General features: G+C 35.0%; 1 protein-coding gene across 7 annotated transcripts in view; it reads left to right on the top strand.

Moving 5' to 3' along the window:
* Window positions 1-20,385, top strand: part of RPS6KA5 (ribosomal protein S6 kinase A5) — a 197,534-nt gene that overhangs the window by 102,097 nt on the left and 75,052 nt on the right. For 6 of the 7 annotated variants that reach the window (XR_011970710.1, XM_072624959.1, XM_072624958.1 and 3 more), the window contains 3 exons: window positions 3,983-4,086; window positions 16,752-16,902; window positions 19,486-19,647. Coding sequence is in view for 6 of the 7 variants with exons in the window: in XM_072624959.1 (XP_072481060.1) it covers window positions 3,983-4,086; window positions 16,752-16,902; window positions 19,486-19,647 (417 nt within the window). In the remaining variant the exon portion in view is untranslated. The remainder of the gene's footprint in view (window positions 1-3,982; window positions 4,087-16,751; window positions 16,903-19,485; window positions 19,648-20,385) is intronic. The other variant, XM_072624964.1, reaches the window with a different exon arrangement.

Here is a 20,385-nt window from a genome sequence, read left to right as displayed (position 1 = left end):
AATTATAATGGTCTCAATACCCTAAAAAAACAAAGAAGTGGCTCTAACGAAAATAAATCAAGTTTATATCCAAAGGAAGTCTGTGCTGGAATCAAAAGCAATTTAAGGGTTAATAGAGTTTTAGAATTTAAGGGTTAGTAATAAGAGGTTAATAAGGGATCTTAAAAAGAGGAGGACACCAAAAACATGAGAAAAAACGTATTGTTGCCAGAAAATATAGTTAAGAGAATATTTATAACTTATGACTTTATGCCTACTTTTCCATCTTTACAAAATTTATGTGAGTCATTTATACTTGTTTCCAGGATACCCTTAGTGAAGGTATTTAAAATAATAAAATAATATAGAAAACAAAATTAAGAAGTATATTTATAAATTACTGTGACATAAATATATAAAAATAAGATTAGATATATAATTATGTGTAATATATTATATACTGTTTATATACATATTAATATTTTATATATGATCATAATAAAAGAAAAGCCTTTCTTAAATTACTTTCTTTAGCGGATCGTATCTTTATATTGTCTTTATATATATAAAATGCCATCTTAGAAGATTTAACAACATGGGAACCTTTGTTTGATCCAGTCCTTTTGTTAATATGTGGGAAAGCATAAAGCCAGGAGGTATATGCTCACCAAAGGTATTTTCTACTCTCATGGAGGGTATCCGAGTTCAAGTTGAAAAGAAATTCCCCATAGTTGATATAGTCTTCCAAATGTTCCCATTTACAGATAATATTAAGTAATGTTTGCATTAAGTCCTGGAGAATTTCAGAGTCTCCTAAATGAGATTAGCTTTCACTCAAGTGTGACCTGTCTGCTTACTTAACTCAGTGTCAGTTCATGTAAGTTTTCACAGATTTTTCTGGAATCTACCTACTCATCATTTCTTACAGAACAATAGTATTCCATTACATTCATATACGACAAATTGTTTAGCCATTCCCCAATTGATGGATATCCCCTCAATTTCTAATTCTTGGCCACCACAAAAAGAGCTACTATAAATATTTTTATACATTTGGGTCCTTTTCTCTGTTTTCTGATCTCTTTGGGATATAGACCCACTAGTGTTAAAGCTGGCTCAAAGGGTATGTATAATTTTGTAGGCTTTTGAGCATAGTTCCAAATTGCTCTCTAGAATAGTTGGGCCAGTTCACAAAAGGCCCATCTTTTAAACAACAGTATGCTTACCTAAGGGCAATGGAGAGGCACATGGTGAACATGGGCAGGCTGCAGCACATTACAAATAAAGATTTGTGTACTTGAAGTGGTATAAAGCAAAGGTGTCAAGCACAAGACCAAGAGCTGCATTGTGTCCCATAAGTCAGTAGTGAGTAGTGAACCAAACTGGAAAATATTTAGCAAAATTAACACATATAATAGAACATAGGTAATGTTAATATGCAGTTTTCTAAGTCCATATGCAGCCCTATAAGAATCCATAGGTAATTTTAGTGGCCTCATTTGTATTTGAGTTTGACACCATTGATGTAAAGATTATCATCAGAAATGTATCATTGGAAAAAACATGAGCCAGAGTGAGGGATAACTAATACCCACATGTATCTTTGGTATCCAGGCAATGTTAAGAGGACTAAAGAAAGCCACCCTGTCCTCCCCAGCATGTTTAGTAGAGAATGTAAAGAACAATAAAGACAAGAATTACACAGGATGAGAAGGCATTAAATGGATTGCTATTGGTATTATTACAGGTAGTATCAGCATTGATTAGATTATTGATCCATCAAATTATTAAAGTTAAAATTCACAACCCTGTGAATTACAAATATTATTATCCCTATTTATTTAGATGAGGAAACAGATATTTCTGAGATCACATAGCTATGGTAGCTATAGGTATCTGAGCCAGAACTTTCACCCATGACCACTCTTTCTAACTCTGATACTCCTTACCTCTTGTCACAGTAAAGGCCCAAAATTGCTCAATTAATTTGGCTATTTCTTGTGCCTTGCCTTTTGTACAAAAATTTTGTATAAGAGCTTGGTTTCTATGCAAATTTATGAGTGGTTAAAAATCTCAAAAATCACTGCTCAAAGAGCAGTTTAGATAAAGAAAATCATGTATTTCAAACTGTTGTGTTTCTGTTTATCTAATCCAACCCCTTTCTTTTTTAAAATGAGGCAGCTAAGGACCAAATTAGTGAAATGATGATTTATTCCCTCTTAATAGTTTTGTTTTGTTTTTCCCAGTACAACAGACATTGCTTGAGTACCTGTCATGGTTTTATGAAAGGTATTTTTGCTTATTTACAGTTATCTTTCCAACATCAAAGTTTCCGGATTTTACGTTCTATAAACACATTTTTCTTTTGCATGTGATATTGTTGTGTACTTTAAAGTTCTTACATTTTGTAAGTTTTTAATCATCTACTGAAATTTTAGTTTATTTTGGTACAATAGGAATAATCTGAGTGCAGTTTTTTTTAAAGGCTAGAATTCAATTTAAAATCTCATGTTGGTATAATATAAAGATCTTCCCACCCATTAATAAACCTCAGGTGAAGCCCATTAAGGGAAGCTTGATTAGGGGAGGTTTGTTTTTTAGGAAGGCCTATACCTTTTGCTAATTAATATGGCACTGGGTGAGGAGGGTTGTGATACCCTCCAGCCCTGAAAAGTATACATATGCTCTGAGGTGAAGTTTTGCTTTGGGGGGTTTGCTCTTTGGAAGAAGGATCATGTGCCAGATGAGACTCTGGGTAGCCATTAAGGAGCCTCCCCCTCACTTTGAAAACCCAGATGTTGGTACTTCTTTCTCTGTGTATGTATGTAATGGTCAGATAGTTGGATCTGTCTGTTGATCTGTGATATATTGCTTATGGCCAGACAGTTAGAAGCCCTGTCTCTTGGTCTTTATTTCTCCACTTGTATTTTCCTTGTTGGTAAGTGTAATTAAAGAAGATTGTTGACCTCTGAGAAGTTGCTTTCCTTTTAGAAAAGCAGATCTAAGGACCTGTGCACCAGTCCACCCTAGATGTATCAGGGAGCTTACTGCTACAGTTTGCTTGAGCTTTGTCTTCTAGGGTAAATGCTAACTAATCTGATTTTTCAATAGAAATAATTTTCGTTATAAATAGCATTTTAAAAAGAAATGTGCACTTTCCCATGTTTTCAATCATATAACATTATTTATAAATTTAGTCTGAATATAGACCATCCCTAAATATAAACCAAACCCCTAAAATTATATCTCTCTGAAAGAAAAACAGTATGTAGGCAGAAAAATAACACGATTATCAATCTTATTCTAGTGCTTGTACATTCTAGATATAGAGGAAAGGTACAACCCATATTCAGATTAGTCAGATGTATGTCAAATCTAAATGTATGATTCTCCTCCTTAAAGATTCTGAAGTATATTTGAAACACTTTTTAAAAGAAAAACTGATTTAGGAAGTTTCAGAATCAATAACAAGTATTTATTAAGCACATACTATGTACCAAGCTCAAAAACCCTGAGAATGATAACAATATTCCTCAACATGAATTTTCTCCCACTTTGGTTGATCTAATTAAGAGACTTCATTTTGCGGGAATATTTTGTGCTTGAATTTAAGGGTATGCTGACAAATGAAACTTTCATATTATTATGTCACTAGTTGATAATTACTATAAATTCTTCAAAGACATGAGTCCTAGAATTAACTAGGGAGAGCAAATGAAGCTATTAATTATATTGTTATTTTTACCTAATTACCTAATTAGCTGCCTAATTTTTGTGGAAAATAAATTACCTTGGTAGTAGTTCTCTAGTTTTTTTTTACATTTGGTAATTGTCTTCCTTAATTTTTAGTCTATACACATACATATATGTGTATAGAAATAGTACAAAACTTTGTGGTAAAATATTTACTAAAGTTATTGAATTTTCATTATGGAAATAATGATGTCTTTTTTAACCTTATTTGTTAATAATTCTATAAAATGCAATGATTATTGTTTTATAGGCAGTTGACTGGTGGAGTTTAGGGGTTCTTATGTATGAATTGTTAACTGGAGCATCTCCATTTACTGTTGATGGAGAGAAAAATTCCCAAGCTGAAATATCTAGGTAAGTATTATAAAATAAATGTGTTGTTTTTCATTGAAACTGATTAAAGTGCCACAGGAAGCAGATTAAAACATAGATCTTAATTTCAGGTTTGTTGGAAAAGCTTATTTGGAGAATTTCCATTTAGTTTTCACCATTGCATTTAGAAAGAAATATGTTAGTGATTTTGACTTAGAAAGACAGAATTGATTTACAAAGAGAAACAAATAATATAGAAATTAAAATTTAAATCTCAGATAAAATGTATATGGTTCCTTTCTTGCTATCTAAAGAACTTTATTATTAATTGTGCAAAAACCAGATTTTAAGGTTCTGCAATGAAAGAGTCTAGTAGCCTAAAAATTGCAGCATTGTCAGTGTGTTTTAAAAACTAATCTTGTAATTTGAATTTGTACAATCTAGAATGACAAACTGACATTAACGTATAGTCTTATTAATGAAATCATTACTCTTATTTCTTAAAATATAAGTATTATGACTAGATATTGTTGCCAATCAGTTTTGCTCTGTTTTCCTTCATCATATGCTGCATATATTCAAGTATGATTTTAGTATGATCAGGGATATAACTTGGTTTAATATGGAAATATAACTGTGTGCTGTAGATATATCAAATTAAGGGTTTTATTTTTCTATTCAGAGAGTCCCAAAGTTAAATTTAAAATCTCAGGGCATTGTACAGAATTTTGTGGCATGCCAAAAACATTTTTGTGGCCAAAGATAGTTAATATTCAGAGAATTGTTCTTGTTTTAAATGGAAAAAAAGATCTACCATTTCTAAAAGTGACATAATCTGGAAGAAAATGCTTCACATGAGGCCAGTGAAGTTGGAGCTAAGGAATCACTCATAGTCCAACATATGTAATAGGCCTGGGGTGTTTCCAGCACTTTCAAGACAAGTACAAGTGGTAATGCTTATCCTGTTGTGGGCCTGCCTACCCAGCCCATGCTGTATGAGCATCTGTTGTCTCATTATCTGTGAATGGCCAGCAGAATATGACCTTTTGCTCTTTAGCATTTACCTTTTTATCATATTTCCTTCAAGCTCCAAAAATCAAAGTGATTTACATATCTTTGGACCTGCCAAAGGTAATAAGATTTGAAAGAAAATGCATTTTAAAGGATTTCCTTTCTCATTTTAAAAAAGTGTGAATGTGACCTTATTTTTATATGAGTATTACTGCTAGAAATTACAAGTCTTAAATCTTAATTGCAGAATTAGCACTAAATTGAAGTTCTCTCCTTTAAATAAATTTATTTTATGTTCATTAAATTATGTGATGGGGGCAGGTAGGTGGCATAGTGGAAAGAGCAACCAGCCTGGAGTCAGGAGGACCTGAGTTCAAATTTAGCCTCATATACTTGATACTCAGGAGCTGTGTGACCCTGAACAAGTCTCTTAAGCCTGCTTGCTTCACCCACTCTCCCCGCAAAAATTGAGAAAACAAGATGAAGATTTATTTCAATTTAACATGTTATCTTTAAGTTATGGAAACATAACATGAATAGTTTTAAAATTATTTTTATACTACATTTCCTTTGAATAATGCCAAAAACTCAAATTTTTAAGAATTTTATAGTTGAATATCCTTCTTATTTACTTTTATAATGCCTAACTTTAACAACTAATAATCTCCTAAAGAAACACAAAAATCTCATTGCAATTTAGTAGATATGCATTGTTAGTATCAAATATATTCATATTTATATTGCTTATTAAACAATATTGATGATAGAATTCACAACCCAGATTAATTCCATCATTATAGTAAATGTTTTGAGGGTTTCATTTTTTATCTTTGAATTAATTTATGTTTCCATTTCTATAAGAAAATTCTGATGCGAAACTTAATTTAACAATGCTAATTGGTAACTGTTTCACAAATTTCTAGTCTTGGAGAGCTGTCTGGGACACTGAATGATTTGCTCAGGATTACACCAAGGGACTTCTCTGAGGCCAGCTCTCTATTTTGCCATACCACCCCTAATTAAATGTATATATTTTTTAAAAATGTAATAATATAAACATGAGAAGAAAGAGATATAAACAGAAACTCAACTTTTACATAAGAATGACTCAGGGTATTAAACAGGACAGTTTTGGTCATAAATGTAGTATCCCAAAAACTTTAGTGCGGGTTTTTTTTTTTAATTAATTTACTTAACTTTTAAAATTCATTTTCACAAAATTTTGGGTTCCAAATTTTCTCCCCATTTGTCCCCTCCCCCCACCCCAAAACATCGAGCATTCTAATTGCCCCTGTCACCAATCTGCCCTCTCTTCTATCATCCCTCCCTTCCCTTGTCCCCATCTTCTCTTTTGTCCTGTAGGGCCAGATAACTTTCTATACCCCATTACCTGTATTTCTTATTTCCTAGTTGCATACAAGAACAATATTTGACAGTTGTTTCTAAAACTTTGAGTTCCAACTTCTTTTCATCCCTCCCTCCCCACCCATTCCCTTTGGGAAGGCAAGCAATTCAATATAGGCCATATCTGTGTAGTTTTGCAAATGACTTCCATAATAGTCATGTTGTGTAAGACTAACAATATTTCCCACCATCCTATCCTGCCCCACATTTCTTCTAGTCTCTCTTTTGATCCTGTCTCTCCCCAAGAGTGTTGACTTGAAATTGCTCCCTCCTCCCATTGCCCTCCCTTCCATCATCCCCCCCACCCTGCTTATCCCCTTCTCCCCCACTTTCCTGTATTGTAAGATAGGTTTTCATACCAAAATGAGTGTGCATTTTATTCCTTCCTTTAGTCAAATGTGATGAGAGTAAACTTCATGTTTTTCTCTCACCTCCCCTCTTTTTCCCTCCACTAAAAAGTCCTTTGCTTGCCTCTTTTATGAGAGATAATTTGCCCCATTCCATTTCTCCCTTTCTCCTCCCAATATATTTCTCTCCCACCCCTTAATTTCATTCTTTTAAGATATGATCCCATCCTATTCAATTCACTCTGTGCTCTGTGTGTGTGTAATCCCACCCACTACCCAGATACTGAAAAGTTTCAAAAGTTACAAATATTGTCTTTTCATGTAGGAATGTAAACAGTTCAACTTTAGTAAGTCCCTTATGACTTTCTCTTTGCTGTTTACCTTTTCATGCTTCTCTTCATTCTTGTGTTTGAAAGTCAAATTTTCTTTTCAGCTCTAGTCTTTTCATCAAGAATGCTTGCAAGTCCTTGATTTCACTGAAAGACCAATTTTTCCCCTGAAGTATTATACTCAGTTTTGCTGGGTAGGTGATTCTTGGTTTTAGTCCTAGTTCCTTTGACTTCTGGAATATCATATTCCATGCCCTTCAATCCCTTAATGTAGAAGCTTGTAGATCTTGTGTTATCCTGATTGTATTCCCACAATACTTGAATTGTTTCTTTCTAGCTGCTTGCAGTATTTTCTCCTTGACCAGGGAACTCTGGAATTTGGCCACAATGTTCCTAGGACTTTCTCTTTTTGGATCTCTTTCAGGCGGTGATCGGTGGATTCTTTGAATACTTATTTCGCCCTCTCATTCTAGAATATCAGGGCAGTTTTCCTCGATAATTTCATGAAAGATGATGTCTAGGCTCTTTTTTTGGTCATGGCTTTCAGGTAGTCCCATAATTTTTAAATTGTCTTTCCTGGATCTATTTTCCAGGTCAGTTGTTTTTCCAATGAGATATGTCACATTCTCTTCCATTTTTTCATTCTTTTGGTTTTGTTTTGTGATTTCTTGGTTTCTCATAAAGTCATTAGCATTCATCCGTTCCATTCTAATTTTGAGAGAACTACTTTCTTCAGTGAGCTTTTGAACCTCCTTTTTCATTTGGCTCATTCTGCTTTTTAAAGCATTCTTCTCCTCATTGGTCTTTTGAACCTCTTTTGCCAATTGAGTTAGCCTATTTTTCAAGGTGTTATTTTCTTCAGCATTTTTTTTGGTCTCCTTTAGCAAGGTGATGACCTGCTTTTCATGCTTTTCTTGCATCTCTCTCATTTCTCTTCCCAGTTTTTCCTCCACCTCTCTAACTTGATTTTCAAAATCCTTTTTGAGCTGTTCCATGGCCTGAGCCCATTGAATATTTATTCTGGATGTTTGGGATATAGAAGCCTTGACTTCTGTGTCTTTCCCTGATGGTAAGCATTGTTCTTCCTCATCAGAAAGGAAGGGAGGAGATATCTGTTCGCCAAGAAAGTAACCTTCTATGGTCTTTTTTTTTTTTCCCTTTTCTGGGCATTTTCCCAGCCAGTGACTTGACTTCTGAGCTTCCTCTTCACACCCACCTTGCCTCCAGATCTGCCCAGCTAGCACTTGGGGTCTGAGATTCAAATGCTGCTTCCGAGCCTCAGGGCTTTGGGCGGGGCAGGGCTGCTGTTCAGTGTGAGATTAAGTTTAGGTGCTCAGGTTGGGGCAGGGCCACTGCATGGGGCTCAGTTCCCTCAGGGGGTTTATGCAGAGACCTTCAACAATGGATCCGCACTCCTGCCTGCTTTGGGAGCCCTTGTCTGCTGCTGCCTACTGATTGGGCCTGAGTTATGGGGACTCCCCGCTCCCCTCTTGGCGAGCCAAAAAGTCTCTCTCACTGACCTTTAGCACCCATGGGTGAAGGGACCTGCGCAGCCGCTGGAAATTCCGTCCCTGAAGCCTGCTTGGATCTGCTCCCCTCGTTGCCACAGGGCCAAGGCAGGGCTGGGCTCTGCTCTGGGTCCGGTGCGTGACAGACCTTTCAGGTCAGTTTTTCAGGTCTCTCTGGAACAGAAATCTCCTCTGCTCCATTGTTCTGTGGCTTCTGCTGCTCCACAACTTATTGGGAGTTCTTCTTCAAAGGTATTTTTTGGGCTGTGGGTTTGGAGCTAGTATATGTATATCCGCTATCTTGGCTCCTCCTTAGTGCGATTTTAAGCTATTAAAATTGTACGCTAATAGTTAATTGTGGAATAGAAGTTCCAAAGGACACACAGTGGAATGGTTGGGAAGGGCTGGAGTGAGACACAGAAAGAGTAATAGTCAGGTGAATGAGGCTGAGAAAATGAGAAATTGGGGTTAGGAACAAGCATGCCAATTATTTCTGGCTTCAAAAATGTTTTTTGCTAAAAGTAGGCTTAATTTCTATTTGAAAATATTGGATAAGCTTCCTGTTATCTAAATTGGATTATCCAGTCTCTGAAAGCTAGAGAAGATCATGAAATTAAATGAGATACTTTGATGCTTTAATCAGGTATCCATTGTATAATATATTTAGCAATTCTTTTTTATACCATTTTAAAAGATCTGTTCTAGATTTTTTGTTGCAGTTTATAAGAATAGCTAAGAACATAAATTTTGCTCTCCAGATAATCACTCTCATTGTAAAGTTTTACCAATTTAAAGCATACTGAAAAATATAAATTCTCTACCATGAACCACTAAAATTATATATTCCTCCCATCCTGGGTGAGTATTCAAAATAATGAAAACTCCTTTCACCAATGCAAATAAGCCATTCATCTTTAACTTATAATCTTACAGAGGTTCATGTATACCAAGAGGTTTAGTGACTTGCCTATGCTTACATAACTAGTATTGGTCAGATGTTGGCCTTCAAGGCAGGTCTTGGTGACTCCAAGAACAAATTTCTTTAGCTAGTATATTAAATTTCTAGAAACTCACAAAATTGTGTATGCAGTATATATGTGTGTGTTAAATATTTTTATACGTCTTTAATCACTAAAATAAATTTATATCAAGAATTTCTATTTAAAGATAGATACATAAATGTTATATGAACACATATAATAAAATTGCAGAATTTGAAGTAATCAATATTATTACTGTTTTTCTTACTAATTTTTTTTAAAATATTTTTTCTTTTTATATCAACTTCATTTCCAAATTTATCCCTCCTTCCTGTCCTACCCATTTCACAAAGAATTAAAAAAAGAAAAAGAAAGCAGTTTTATCAAAGCTAACCAACACCACAACTAAATCTGATGGCATACACAGTGTTTCACACTCATGTTTCACCCCAGTATGATGCGGGAGAGTCATTTGGTCATTGTAATTGTACAATATTCTATTTCTTTTTGTTTGTTTTAAATTCCCATTTACATTATTGTAGTCATTATGTATGTTTATTTCTCAGTTCGGCACATTTTGCTTTTCATCAGTTCATATTTTTCCGCACCTCTCTGAATTCTTCATATTCAGCATTCTTTATTTTAACCTGAAATTTCATTGGTAATGGGAATTTCCAGCCAAGAAGCTCCCTCTCCCAATACAAATTGGCACCTACCCTACAATTTATAGTCTGTTGAGAGTTGCCATTGTTTCTTCATGTACCACAATTTGTTTAGGTAGTCCTTTGTTTTCATTTTCTTACTACCCTCAAAAGTACTGCTCTTTCAATCAATAAGTCAGTTACTTAGTGTTTATTAAGTACCTACTATCTGTCAGGCACCATGTTCAGCTTTGGCAATATAAGTACAAATAACAAAATAGTCCCTACTCACAATGAGCTTACCTTTTAATTCACTAATTCACGCTTTCTAATTTCTAGTTTTTACTGTTAAAAATGTGACTATAAAAATAAAGTAGGACCAGCTGCCTTTTATTTTTTCACTTTAATCTCATTATTGTCAAGATGATTTCTTGCTAATAATTATTTGAAAAACAAATTATTTTCAAGTAATAAAACATTTTAAAGAGCTCTTTATTTTCAGAGATTTTGTCCAAAATGGTATTTTCTAATTTCCTTTTTTTTTGTTTTGTATTCAGATATTAAAAAAAGCTTTATTGGTTTCATACATTCATTTGACAGAATATTGTTACAAGTCACAAATTAAAATTTTAATTTTGAAAAATTGATTACTTTGAACTAGGTCAACCACTGAACCCGATTTTAAAATAAATTAGCATTATGCTTATGAAAGCTTAGGAGAAATAGCTAATTATGGTTTGAAATAGTTACACATATGTCCTAAAAAGCAAAAAGATATGTTTAAACAAAATAGCTTGATTGACATTGTCACAGAAAGCATTATCTTATCAATTTATTCCATCCTTCTGTATCACTCTTACATATCCTTTTTTGTTATAATCTACTGGCCTCCAATTTAATCTCACTTTTCTACAGAAGTCCTTGTACTGCCAGACTCCTAGAAAAAATTTTCTGTTTTTGTTGCCCCCACTTCCACACTTCTCTTCCCCTTGGAGTCTGATTTCCATCACCACCAGTTTACTGAAAGTATTCTTTCAGGTTATCAGTAATCTCATCAACTAAATCCTTTCACATTTCGCAGTCATAATCCTCAACCTTTTTACAGTTTTTTTACTTCAGTGTCTCCCTCCTCCAAGATATCCCATCCCATCTTCTCTAATAGTATGCCCCTCTGTCATCCCTACTCTGTCACTTATATTCAATCTCTTGTCTACTGACTCATTCCCTACTGCCTACAAACAAGCTCATGTTTCCCTCATCGTGAAAAAAATCATTTGATTCTTTCATTTCCCCTAACTCTTGTCCTGTATTTCTTCTGCCCTTTGTAAAAGCTAAACTCCTCAAAAAGTCTGTCTACAGTTGATGCCTCTACTTTCCTCCTACTCTCTTCTTAACCCCTTACAATCCAACTTCCAAAAGTATCATTCCATTGTAACTGCTTTCTCTGAAGTTACTAATGATCTCTTATGCCAAATCCAGTGGTCTTTACTTAATCCTCATTCTCTTTGCCACCTTGGATACTGTTGATCATTCTTTCCTCCTTAATGCTCTGTTCTCTTTCTTGCACCTCATCCTACATACACATTTGACCACTTCTTCTGTCTCCTTTGCTGAATCTTCATCCTGAGATGGATGTGACCCAGGGTGCAATGGGAGACTCTGGCCCTTTTAGGCTAAGATCTTTTCAGGTTCTCACTTTGAGTGAGGTGGGGCTATCTCTAGTCATCCTGATGAATATCTGGTCACTGGATCCAGATGGCTCAGGAGGAGAAAGTGAGGTTGGTGACCCTGCACAGCCCTCCCTCACTCAAAACAAAGTCAAGTGCAAGTCATGTCATCATTTCTGATGTCATGGTTTTCTTCAAAAATGAAGGACGAACACAGGCAGACAGACTGAGTGAGGTTACACCCATTCAGTGAATAGGCCTCTTAAAGAAGTGAGTCAAGGGATGTTCCCTTTAATTAAAAAAAAAAAAAATCAAACTGGGAATGGAAGACCCTCAGTGTTGCTGGTCAAAAGAGAAACAGTTATTATTGACATTCACTCTGAGCCAGGAGAGCTCACAGGATAGCCTTTCCTCTCTTTCTCTCCTCTCTCTCCCTCTTTCTCTCTGTCTCTCTCTCTGTCTCTGTCTCTGTCTCTCTTTTTCTCAAAGACCAAACCTTAAACCAATTTTACTCTGGAGCTCATAGATTGAACCATTATAGGCCCCTGACCAAGCACTTTTTTGTTTTAGAGGGCAGCACCATCCTCCCGGTGACACTGACCTGACTGTTCCATAAATAAGACACTCCATCTCCTAGACACTTTCTGTGGCTGTCTCCAATGCCTGGAATGCTCTCCCTCCTCATCTCTGCCTACTGACTTCCCTGGCTTCCTTTAGTTCCAAACTAAAATCTCAGCTTGCACAGGATGCCTTCCCCAGCCTCTCTTAATTGTAATGTTTTCTTTGTTAATTATTTTCTATTTATCCTGTATCTAACTTTGTATAAATTTGTTTGCATATTGTCTTACCTGTTAGATTATTAACTCTTTGAGTTTATATACTTATATTAGGGGCAGGGAATTCTTTTACCCCTTTTTGTATTCCCAGGGCTTAGCACAGAGCCTAGTACTGTAGAAGGTACTTAGTAAATGTTTATTGGTTGATTGGTATTCTATCTTTCCTTGGCTTTTATGAAATTTGTATCCTGATGGTTCTCCTCCCTGTCTGTTCCTGGATCTTTCTATCCCCTGCTTCCTAAGGATAGAATTCCCTAAATGCCTAGTCCCTCTTCTCTCCCTGTACTCTTTCCCTTGGTGTTTTCATCAGCTCCAATGGGTTCAGTTATAATCTCTACATTGATATATCCCAAACCTATATATCAGGCCTTAATCTGTCTCTCTTGAATTCTATTCACCCAACTGCCTACTGTATATTTCCACTTGAATATCCCACCAGCATCTCAAACTCATGTTCAAAAGAGATTTATCCTCTTCCCCAAATCTGATTCTTCTCCAAACATCCGTATTTCTTTTGAGGTCACTACTATCCTCCTAGTCACTCAGGTTCATCAGATTCATTCTTGACCCTTCCCATGTCCTGCCTTCACGTCTAATCATTTGCTCGGTCTGGTCTGTTTTACCTCAACAAGATCTCTTCCGTTCAGACCCTCACCTCTTAACTGGATTATTATACCAGCATCTTATTTGATCTGCCTACTTCCAGTCCCACCTCTTTCTAATTCATTCTTATACAGCTATCAAATTAATCTTCCTGAAGCAAAAAATCTGATTATGTCATTGCCCTATACAAAATTTTAAAGGGCTCTCCATTGCTTCTAGAACTACATATAGACTCATCATCTTGGCATTTAAAACCACCCATAATATATTTCCAGTCTACTGTTATAATATTCTGTCCTATTACATCCTTTTACCCATTCTGTATTCAGGCAAACTGAACTACTGGCTGTTTCTTAACTTCATGTCTTCCCCTTCTTTGCATTTGTGCAGGATTAGAATGCATTACCTCCACAGTTGCCCTGTATTTTCATTCAAGACTCTGCTCAGTGACCATCTCCTTTGTTAAATAAATTCCACGGGACTGTTACTGGCACTTGCTCCTGTCAGGTAGTTAAAATACTTTGCAGGTTAACAGTGACAGAATTTGAAAGCTTGCTCTAAATTCCTTGCCCTGATTGGGATCTGCAGATCCCAGCCCAGAGTTGTGGGTTTTGGGAGCTAAATACATATCCCCAATCCAAGGACAGTCAGTTGTACGTGTTAAATATCAGTCAGTCTGCAAGTAATTGCTAAATGCCTGTTATTGTGCCAGGCACTGTGCTAGGGGATAGGAATGAAAATAAAAAGAATTAAATAATCCCTACTCACAATGTGATTACCTTCTAATAGTGAAGAAATAAGTACAAATAAAAATACATAAAGCTGATAAATGCAAATACATACAAAGGAGTTAAATAGGTACTTTGATAGGGAATGCACTAGTACTTGAGAGAATAATGGATAGGGAGCTTGCCTCAGGAAGAGGCTTCGAGTAAAATGTGATATCTGTACTGCATCATAAAAGAAGATGGGATGTCATTTGTAAGGAATAAAAGAAATCCACTTTGGCTGGATCCAGAGTCCTAGAGGGGGGATAAAGGCCAGTGAGACTGGACAAATAAGTTGCGAGTAGATTGTGTAGAGTTGTAAAAATTAAACAGAGTAGTTTATATTTGATACCAAAGACAATTGGAAGCCTCTGTAGTTGGTTAAATAGGGAGATCACATAATCAGATTTGAGTTTAAAGAAAATTATTTTTGCAGCAGTGTGTAAAATAAACTAAAGTGGTGAAAGATTTGAGGTAGAGAAACCAATTAGGAGCCTATTGGAAGAATCTAGACAAGAGGTGATGAAAGTCACGCAAGCTGCCCCTTATTTCTGCTCTGCTTCTTCCCCTGAATAGAGATCTAAGACATCCTCTACAAAGACATTTTCCAACTCCAAGGTCCCAGCTGGCTTATGTTCCTGTTCTTTACAAGGTATATAGCTTCAGACTTAGTCTGTTGCTGGGTCTATTACCACCCCATTCCTTGTCCTGGTGTGCAACCCTGGAAGCCTCAGTACTGACTCCATCTTGAAAGCTCTGCAGAAGCCTTCCAGGATGAACCCTTTCTTCAGTATCCATAGGTTTTTGGCTTTCTCCCTGTAATCATGCAGGCTGGAAAATGACTTACTGTGGTTTCTTTTTGAATTTCTTCATTATTACTTGATCTGGTCCTCTTCCTTGATCTTTACGGAGTAGTTGTGGGAAAGAATAAAAATTTACAGATTTTGTATTCTACCATCTTCGCTGATCTTTTATATATACTAGTAAGATTTGGTCTTCATTTTAAAAACACATTTGACTAAAAATGGAGTTTTATTACTCGTAGAAGAGCTATAGCTAATCCTTCAAATGAGTAGCACTGCTGAAATATCTAGTCACAATTGGTAATGCCATTGCTGTTCCTTCAATAATTTAGTGCTTGTTTGAAGCAAGTAGAGTTTTGTTTCACTGTGTGCCTACTTAGAAATAGCTAATTGTGGTATTAAGATAGAATAATTATATGATATGATTTAATTCTCTAACAGACATTAAGAATTTTTCACCCACTTAGGGGAATTTTTTCACCTAACCATAGAGACTAAACAACTGTTTTTTTACTTTGTGTGCTAATTTTATGCCTTATTTATTATACCTTGGAGTTTTAAATAGTCCTTCCTACTCTCTTTTCAAATGTAATTTCATAATTTTTATATTGTTTTAATCTGGACCTGTAATTTCATCAATTTGGAACTCTTCTATTTATAAATTTCCTGTACATTCTGTAATTTGTAGTTTTAAAGAATTGTTTGTTCTTGAAAGGTTTAGTGACTTGCCTATAGTCATACAGCTGGTGTTAGAGGTGGGACTCAAAACCAAGTCTATCTGATTCAGAGATAGGCCTTCTTTGTATTATGCCACATTCCTAATTTTTACCTTTAAAGTTATACAGAATAATGCATTTGGGTTATTTTCATTAGCCCATGAATCATATAGAGAAAATATTTTATAATCCTTTATGCTAAAGAGGGGCTAAGCCTATATATGTGTGTATGTGTAAGTAAAAAAAGAAAAAAATGTGTATATGTATATATGTAAGTTTGTGTATATATATATGTATACATATATATGTGTGTATGTGTGTGTGTGTGTGTTGTGTATTGTGTATAGGCCATGCCCCTTTTATAGTGTTATGGGCCATAAAACATTTTCTCTATATGTAAAGCTTTAATTATTCTTTTCTAGTATTAGAAGAGTTGTACATGAGAATGTTCCTGATTGCCACCCTTTCCTTTACTACCTCCTGCATTCCTGCTAACATTGATACGTGGTGGCATACAGGTTAAAAAATTTAATGGAAGATGAGTATAGTTTGACTTTTTAAATTTATATTTAAAAATTAAACACTAATTTTAGTTGTGATGTATCCTGATATTTTTAAATTGAAAAGGATCAATTCTGTATCTTAGGTTACTATATATTTTAATTCAATGAATAAGTGAGTGAATGGTAAGGAGATGGAGATAACCAATAAGTGCACCTCTAAGACTTTTAAGTGCAACAGAGGAGAGATTTAACACAGTAGCTTGGGGGGATGGCAGCATCAAGGGAAAGTATGAGTATTTTTTTCATTGAATAGGGAAACTTGGGAATAATCATTGATATCAAAGATTGAATCAATAGAAAGGGAAAGATCAAAGCGTATTTAATTTTTCATTGAAGGGTGAAACCTTAAATTTCATTCTTGATTTCCTTCCATCTAAGAAACCTCATGATTAAACATGTTTTTAAGTAAAATTTTTTAAGGTCTAATTCAATTATAAATTATCTAACATTAATGTTTTGTTTTCTTAAGAAAATATTTAATTTAGCCATCTACTGTGGATGCTATATTTTAATAGCAAATATTTATCTACAGGAGAATATTAAAAAGTGAACCTCCATATCCCCAAGAAATGAGTGCTTTAGCTAAAGATATAATTCAGCATCTCTTGATGAAAGATCCTAAGAAAAGATTGGGTTGTGGCCCACGAGATGCAGATGAAATCAAAGAGCATCCCTTCTTTCAGGTGAAATGAATTCAGTTAATATTAATTGTGTCTACTGTGTGTGTAATACTATACTTTATAAAATGATTGTCCAAAATCCTTTCCCTGTGTCATTTATATTGTTATTTTCTTTTGAGGACGCTACTGTCTTTATATTGTATGAAAGTATGATGCTTATTGGACTACATTGGTTGAATCCAGATATTCATTACTATTCATACATTCTAAATGGAAAAGGGTTTTGTATTTTTTTGTCACCTTCATTTTATGAGATGTTGCTATCACTTTATCAACTTTTATGCAAGTACATTATTTTATTTTGCAAAGAGGCTCAGAATGCGAGATGTAACTTCAACCTCTGTAATGTCATATACCTAGAAAAATTAGTATTTAAATTAACAATACCATTTCTCTTTTCAAAGATAAAATTTAGCAGTCTGGCTTAAAAATTAACCTCAGTCAGTAAAATTCATAGGATTTCAGAATTGGAAGGTGTCTCAGTAACCTTCTAGTCCAACCTATGTCTGAAAAAGGATTGATTTCCTCTGACATTCTTGACAATTCGATATCCAGGCTTTGAAGGTTTTTAATGAAGAAGGTCAATCAGTGCCTATGACTATGCAGTCATAGATTTAGAGCTAGAAAAGACCTTAGAGGCCATGAAGTCCAACCCCCTCATTTTACAAATGAGAAAACTGAGAGAGATAAATGACTTTAGTGATTTGCCTGGCATGACTCAGCCTAATAGCTGGATGTCTGAGGCAGGATTTGAACTCAGGTCTTCTTGACTGCAGGGGCAGCTAGTTGACTCAGTAGACAGAGGACTAGCCCTGGAGTTAGGAAGATCGGAGTTCAAATTCAGCCTCAGGCACTTACTAGTTTTTGTGACCCTCTGTTTGCCTGAGTTTACTGAAGAAGAAAATGGCAAATCACTCCAATAGCTTTGCCACGAAGACCTGATAAGACAGTATTGACATACTATTGTCTAAGGAGTCACAAAGAGTCTCAGACATGACTAAACAACAGCTTCTTGAATGCAGACCCATTTAGTCTTTTCACAGCACTGCCTGGGCTGCCTAAGCAGCGCATTCTATTTCTGTGTAAATAATTGTTAAGAAGTCTTTTTTTTTCTTTTAATTCCTACATAACACTCATAACTCTTCCCTCTGGGCCGGAACAGGAAGATTCTGATCACTCTTTCAGGTGACAGTCCATAAGCACTTAAAGATACTGTTCATGCCCCTTGTATATCTTTTGTTCCCCAAACAAAACATCCTCATATCCTTTAATTGGATATGAACTCAAAACCCTTCAATATCCAGGCTGCCCTTCTGGATGCTCTCCAACTATTCAGGACCCCAGGGGATGATTCATTTTGAATGGAAATCATTACTGTAGCAGTGCAAACAGCACTGAACTGAGAGGCTAGATCTACTATAGCCAGTTGACCTGGACAAGTCATTTCCTTTCTAGATCTTAAGATCATATTTTATAGAATTGAATGAGTTGAACTAGAATGATCTTTAAGGTCCCTTCAGATTTGAAAATTCTGTGATTAAATTTATTCCCACTTCTTCCACAAGAGGGCATGAGGAAAACACTTTGTATTAACTGATTAAATTTAATAGAGCAATGAATAGGATTATATAGGTTCTTCAGATTTTTTTTATTATTCTCCATGCTATTAATTTCTGTCACATAGTCACTATTTGTCACGAGTCACTGCCTCACACTATATATCCAGAATCATTGAAAAAGATTCTGAAGTAAACATTGAGGGGAATGTTTGTTGTTCTTTTTTTAAGATTAAAATCTTAAGGCTAATTTATTAAAGTACTAAGAAAGACAGTAAATAAGAAGGAAAGATAACAGTTTGTAACTTTAATCTAGTGCTACCAAATATGCTTTATAATATTGCTACTATGGAAAATAGAGTTAAGGGTAGTTGAGAAAAGCTGGAATGTTTTTATTTGTTATCATATTTTTAATATTTAGAAACTCCAATCCTTCCTTCTCCAAATACCACTTTCTATCCAAACAATCTAAGTCAGATGATTAGAAAGCTACTCAAAGAAAAGGAGTAAGATCAGAGAACATACATTCTATTCTAAAAAGGAAAGAATTGAGGGGCAGGGGTTGTGGGCTGAGGATTGAGAGGAGATAAGAACTCTGTGCCTTTTGGGAATGAAGAATGAAATTACGGACAAGACGAAGATTTTTCACAACTCTGTGTCAGAAAAAACAATTGAATAGCAACTGGTATGCCTCTTTGGGGAGAATTTTAAATTTTTGTACTTTTTCTTTAGCCTTCAAACTTTCAAGAAACTCCTGGATGAAAGAATATTTTCCTTTTGTCTTGGCTATAAACTACAATATTGCGTTGCCCCTTGCAGGATACCACAGCATTCTAAAATATATGGTACCTTTCAGAATTAGCATTCTGAATGATAGCTGTGATGTGCATTTTTTTAAAAAGTCAGAATTAAACTCTTACCTACCTTTAGTCCAATTAGTTGAAATTTAGTGATTCTGTTAAAAAATAATTTTTCTTATTGTCTTATTTTGTTAATTGCTACTTAATTTTAATTTTATTTTTTGCTTTAGAAAATAAATTGGGATGATTTAGCTGCCAAAAAAGTGCCAGCACCATTTAAACCAGTTATCCGGGATGAGTTAGATGTCAGTAATTTTGCAGAAGAGTTTACAGAAATGGATCCCACATACTCTCCTGCAGCTCTGCCTCAAAGTTCAGAAAGGCTATTTCAGGTAATCTCAAAAAGCCTATCTCTCTAAATACATTCATATATTCAATGTGCATATGTTTAGAAAATAGATGATTAGTTTTTCTTCTCATTGCATGGTTTTAACAGTCTTTTAATAAAATGTTCTTTAAATGTTTCATAACTTAGTGCAAGGGGGTGTTGGTGTTGTAAGACTACAACTATCAGTTACATTTACTAGATGTTATATTTTATTAAACAAAAAGTATTTTTAGAGTTTATTATTGTTATATGAGAGGCAGCATGGAGAGCTGCCTTGGAAATAAGAAGACCTGGATTTAAGTCCCACCTCTAACAGCTTAGAGGCTTTGGCCCTCAGTAACCCATTTCGGTTCTCTCTGTCCTCAGGCAACTGTAAATTGATGGTAAGGGGCTAATCTGTGTTGGCAGAGACTGTTCTACCAGTTACCTAGGTATTCCCTACATTGATGAAATCATAGATCTAGCCAAAAAAGAAAAAACTTTGATATCTAAAAAGAATTCATTTATTTGTAGTTATACATGATAGCTTTTAGTTCTTGTTAACTTTTTAGAGAAAATATGCTGAATTATTTTCTTCTGTATAGAATGAAATGTTGATCATTACAATTGTAGGTTTCACTTCTTATGCAGTTCAATAAATAATGTTAATTACTTTCCACTTGTCAAGCATTTAAAAAAAGATTTTGCAATTTAAAAAGGATCTCTAGTATACTTTGAGATTTGACATTCTGGTTAATAGACT

The sequence above is a fragment of the Notamacropus eugenii genome, chromosome 7, assembly GCF_028372415.1.
Source record: "Notamacropus eugenii isolate mMacEug1 chromosome 7, mMacEug1.pri_v2, whole genome shotgun sequence".
Classification (NCBI taxonomy): Eukaryota; Metazoa; Chordata; class Mammalia; order Diprotodontia; family Macropodidae; genus Notamacropus; species Notamacropus eugenii.
This window is presented reverse-complemented; position numbering and strand designations above follow the sequence as displayed.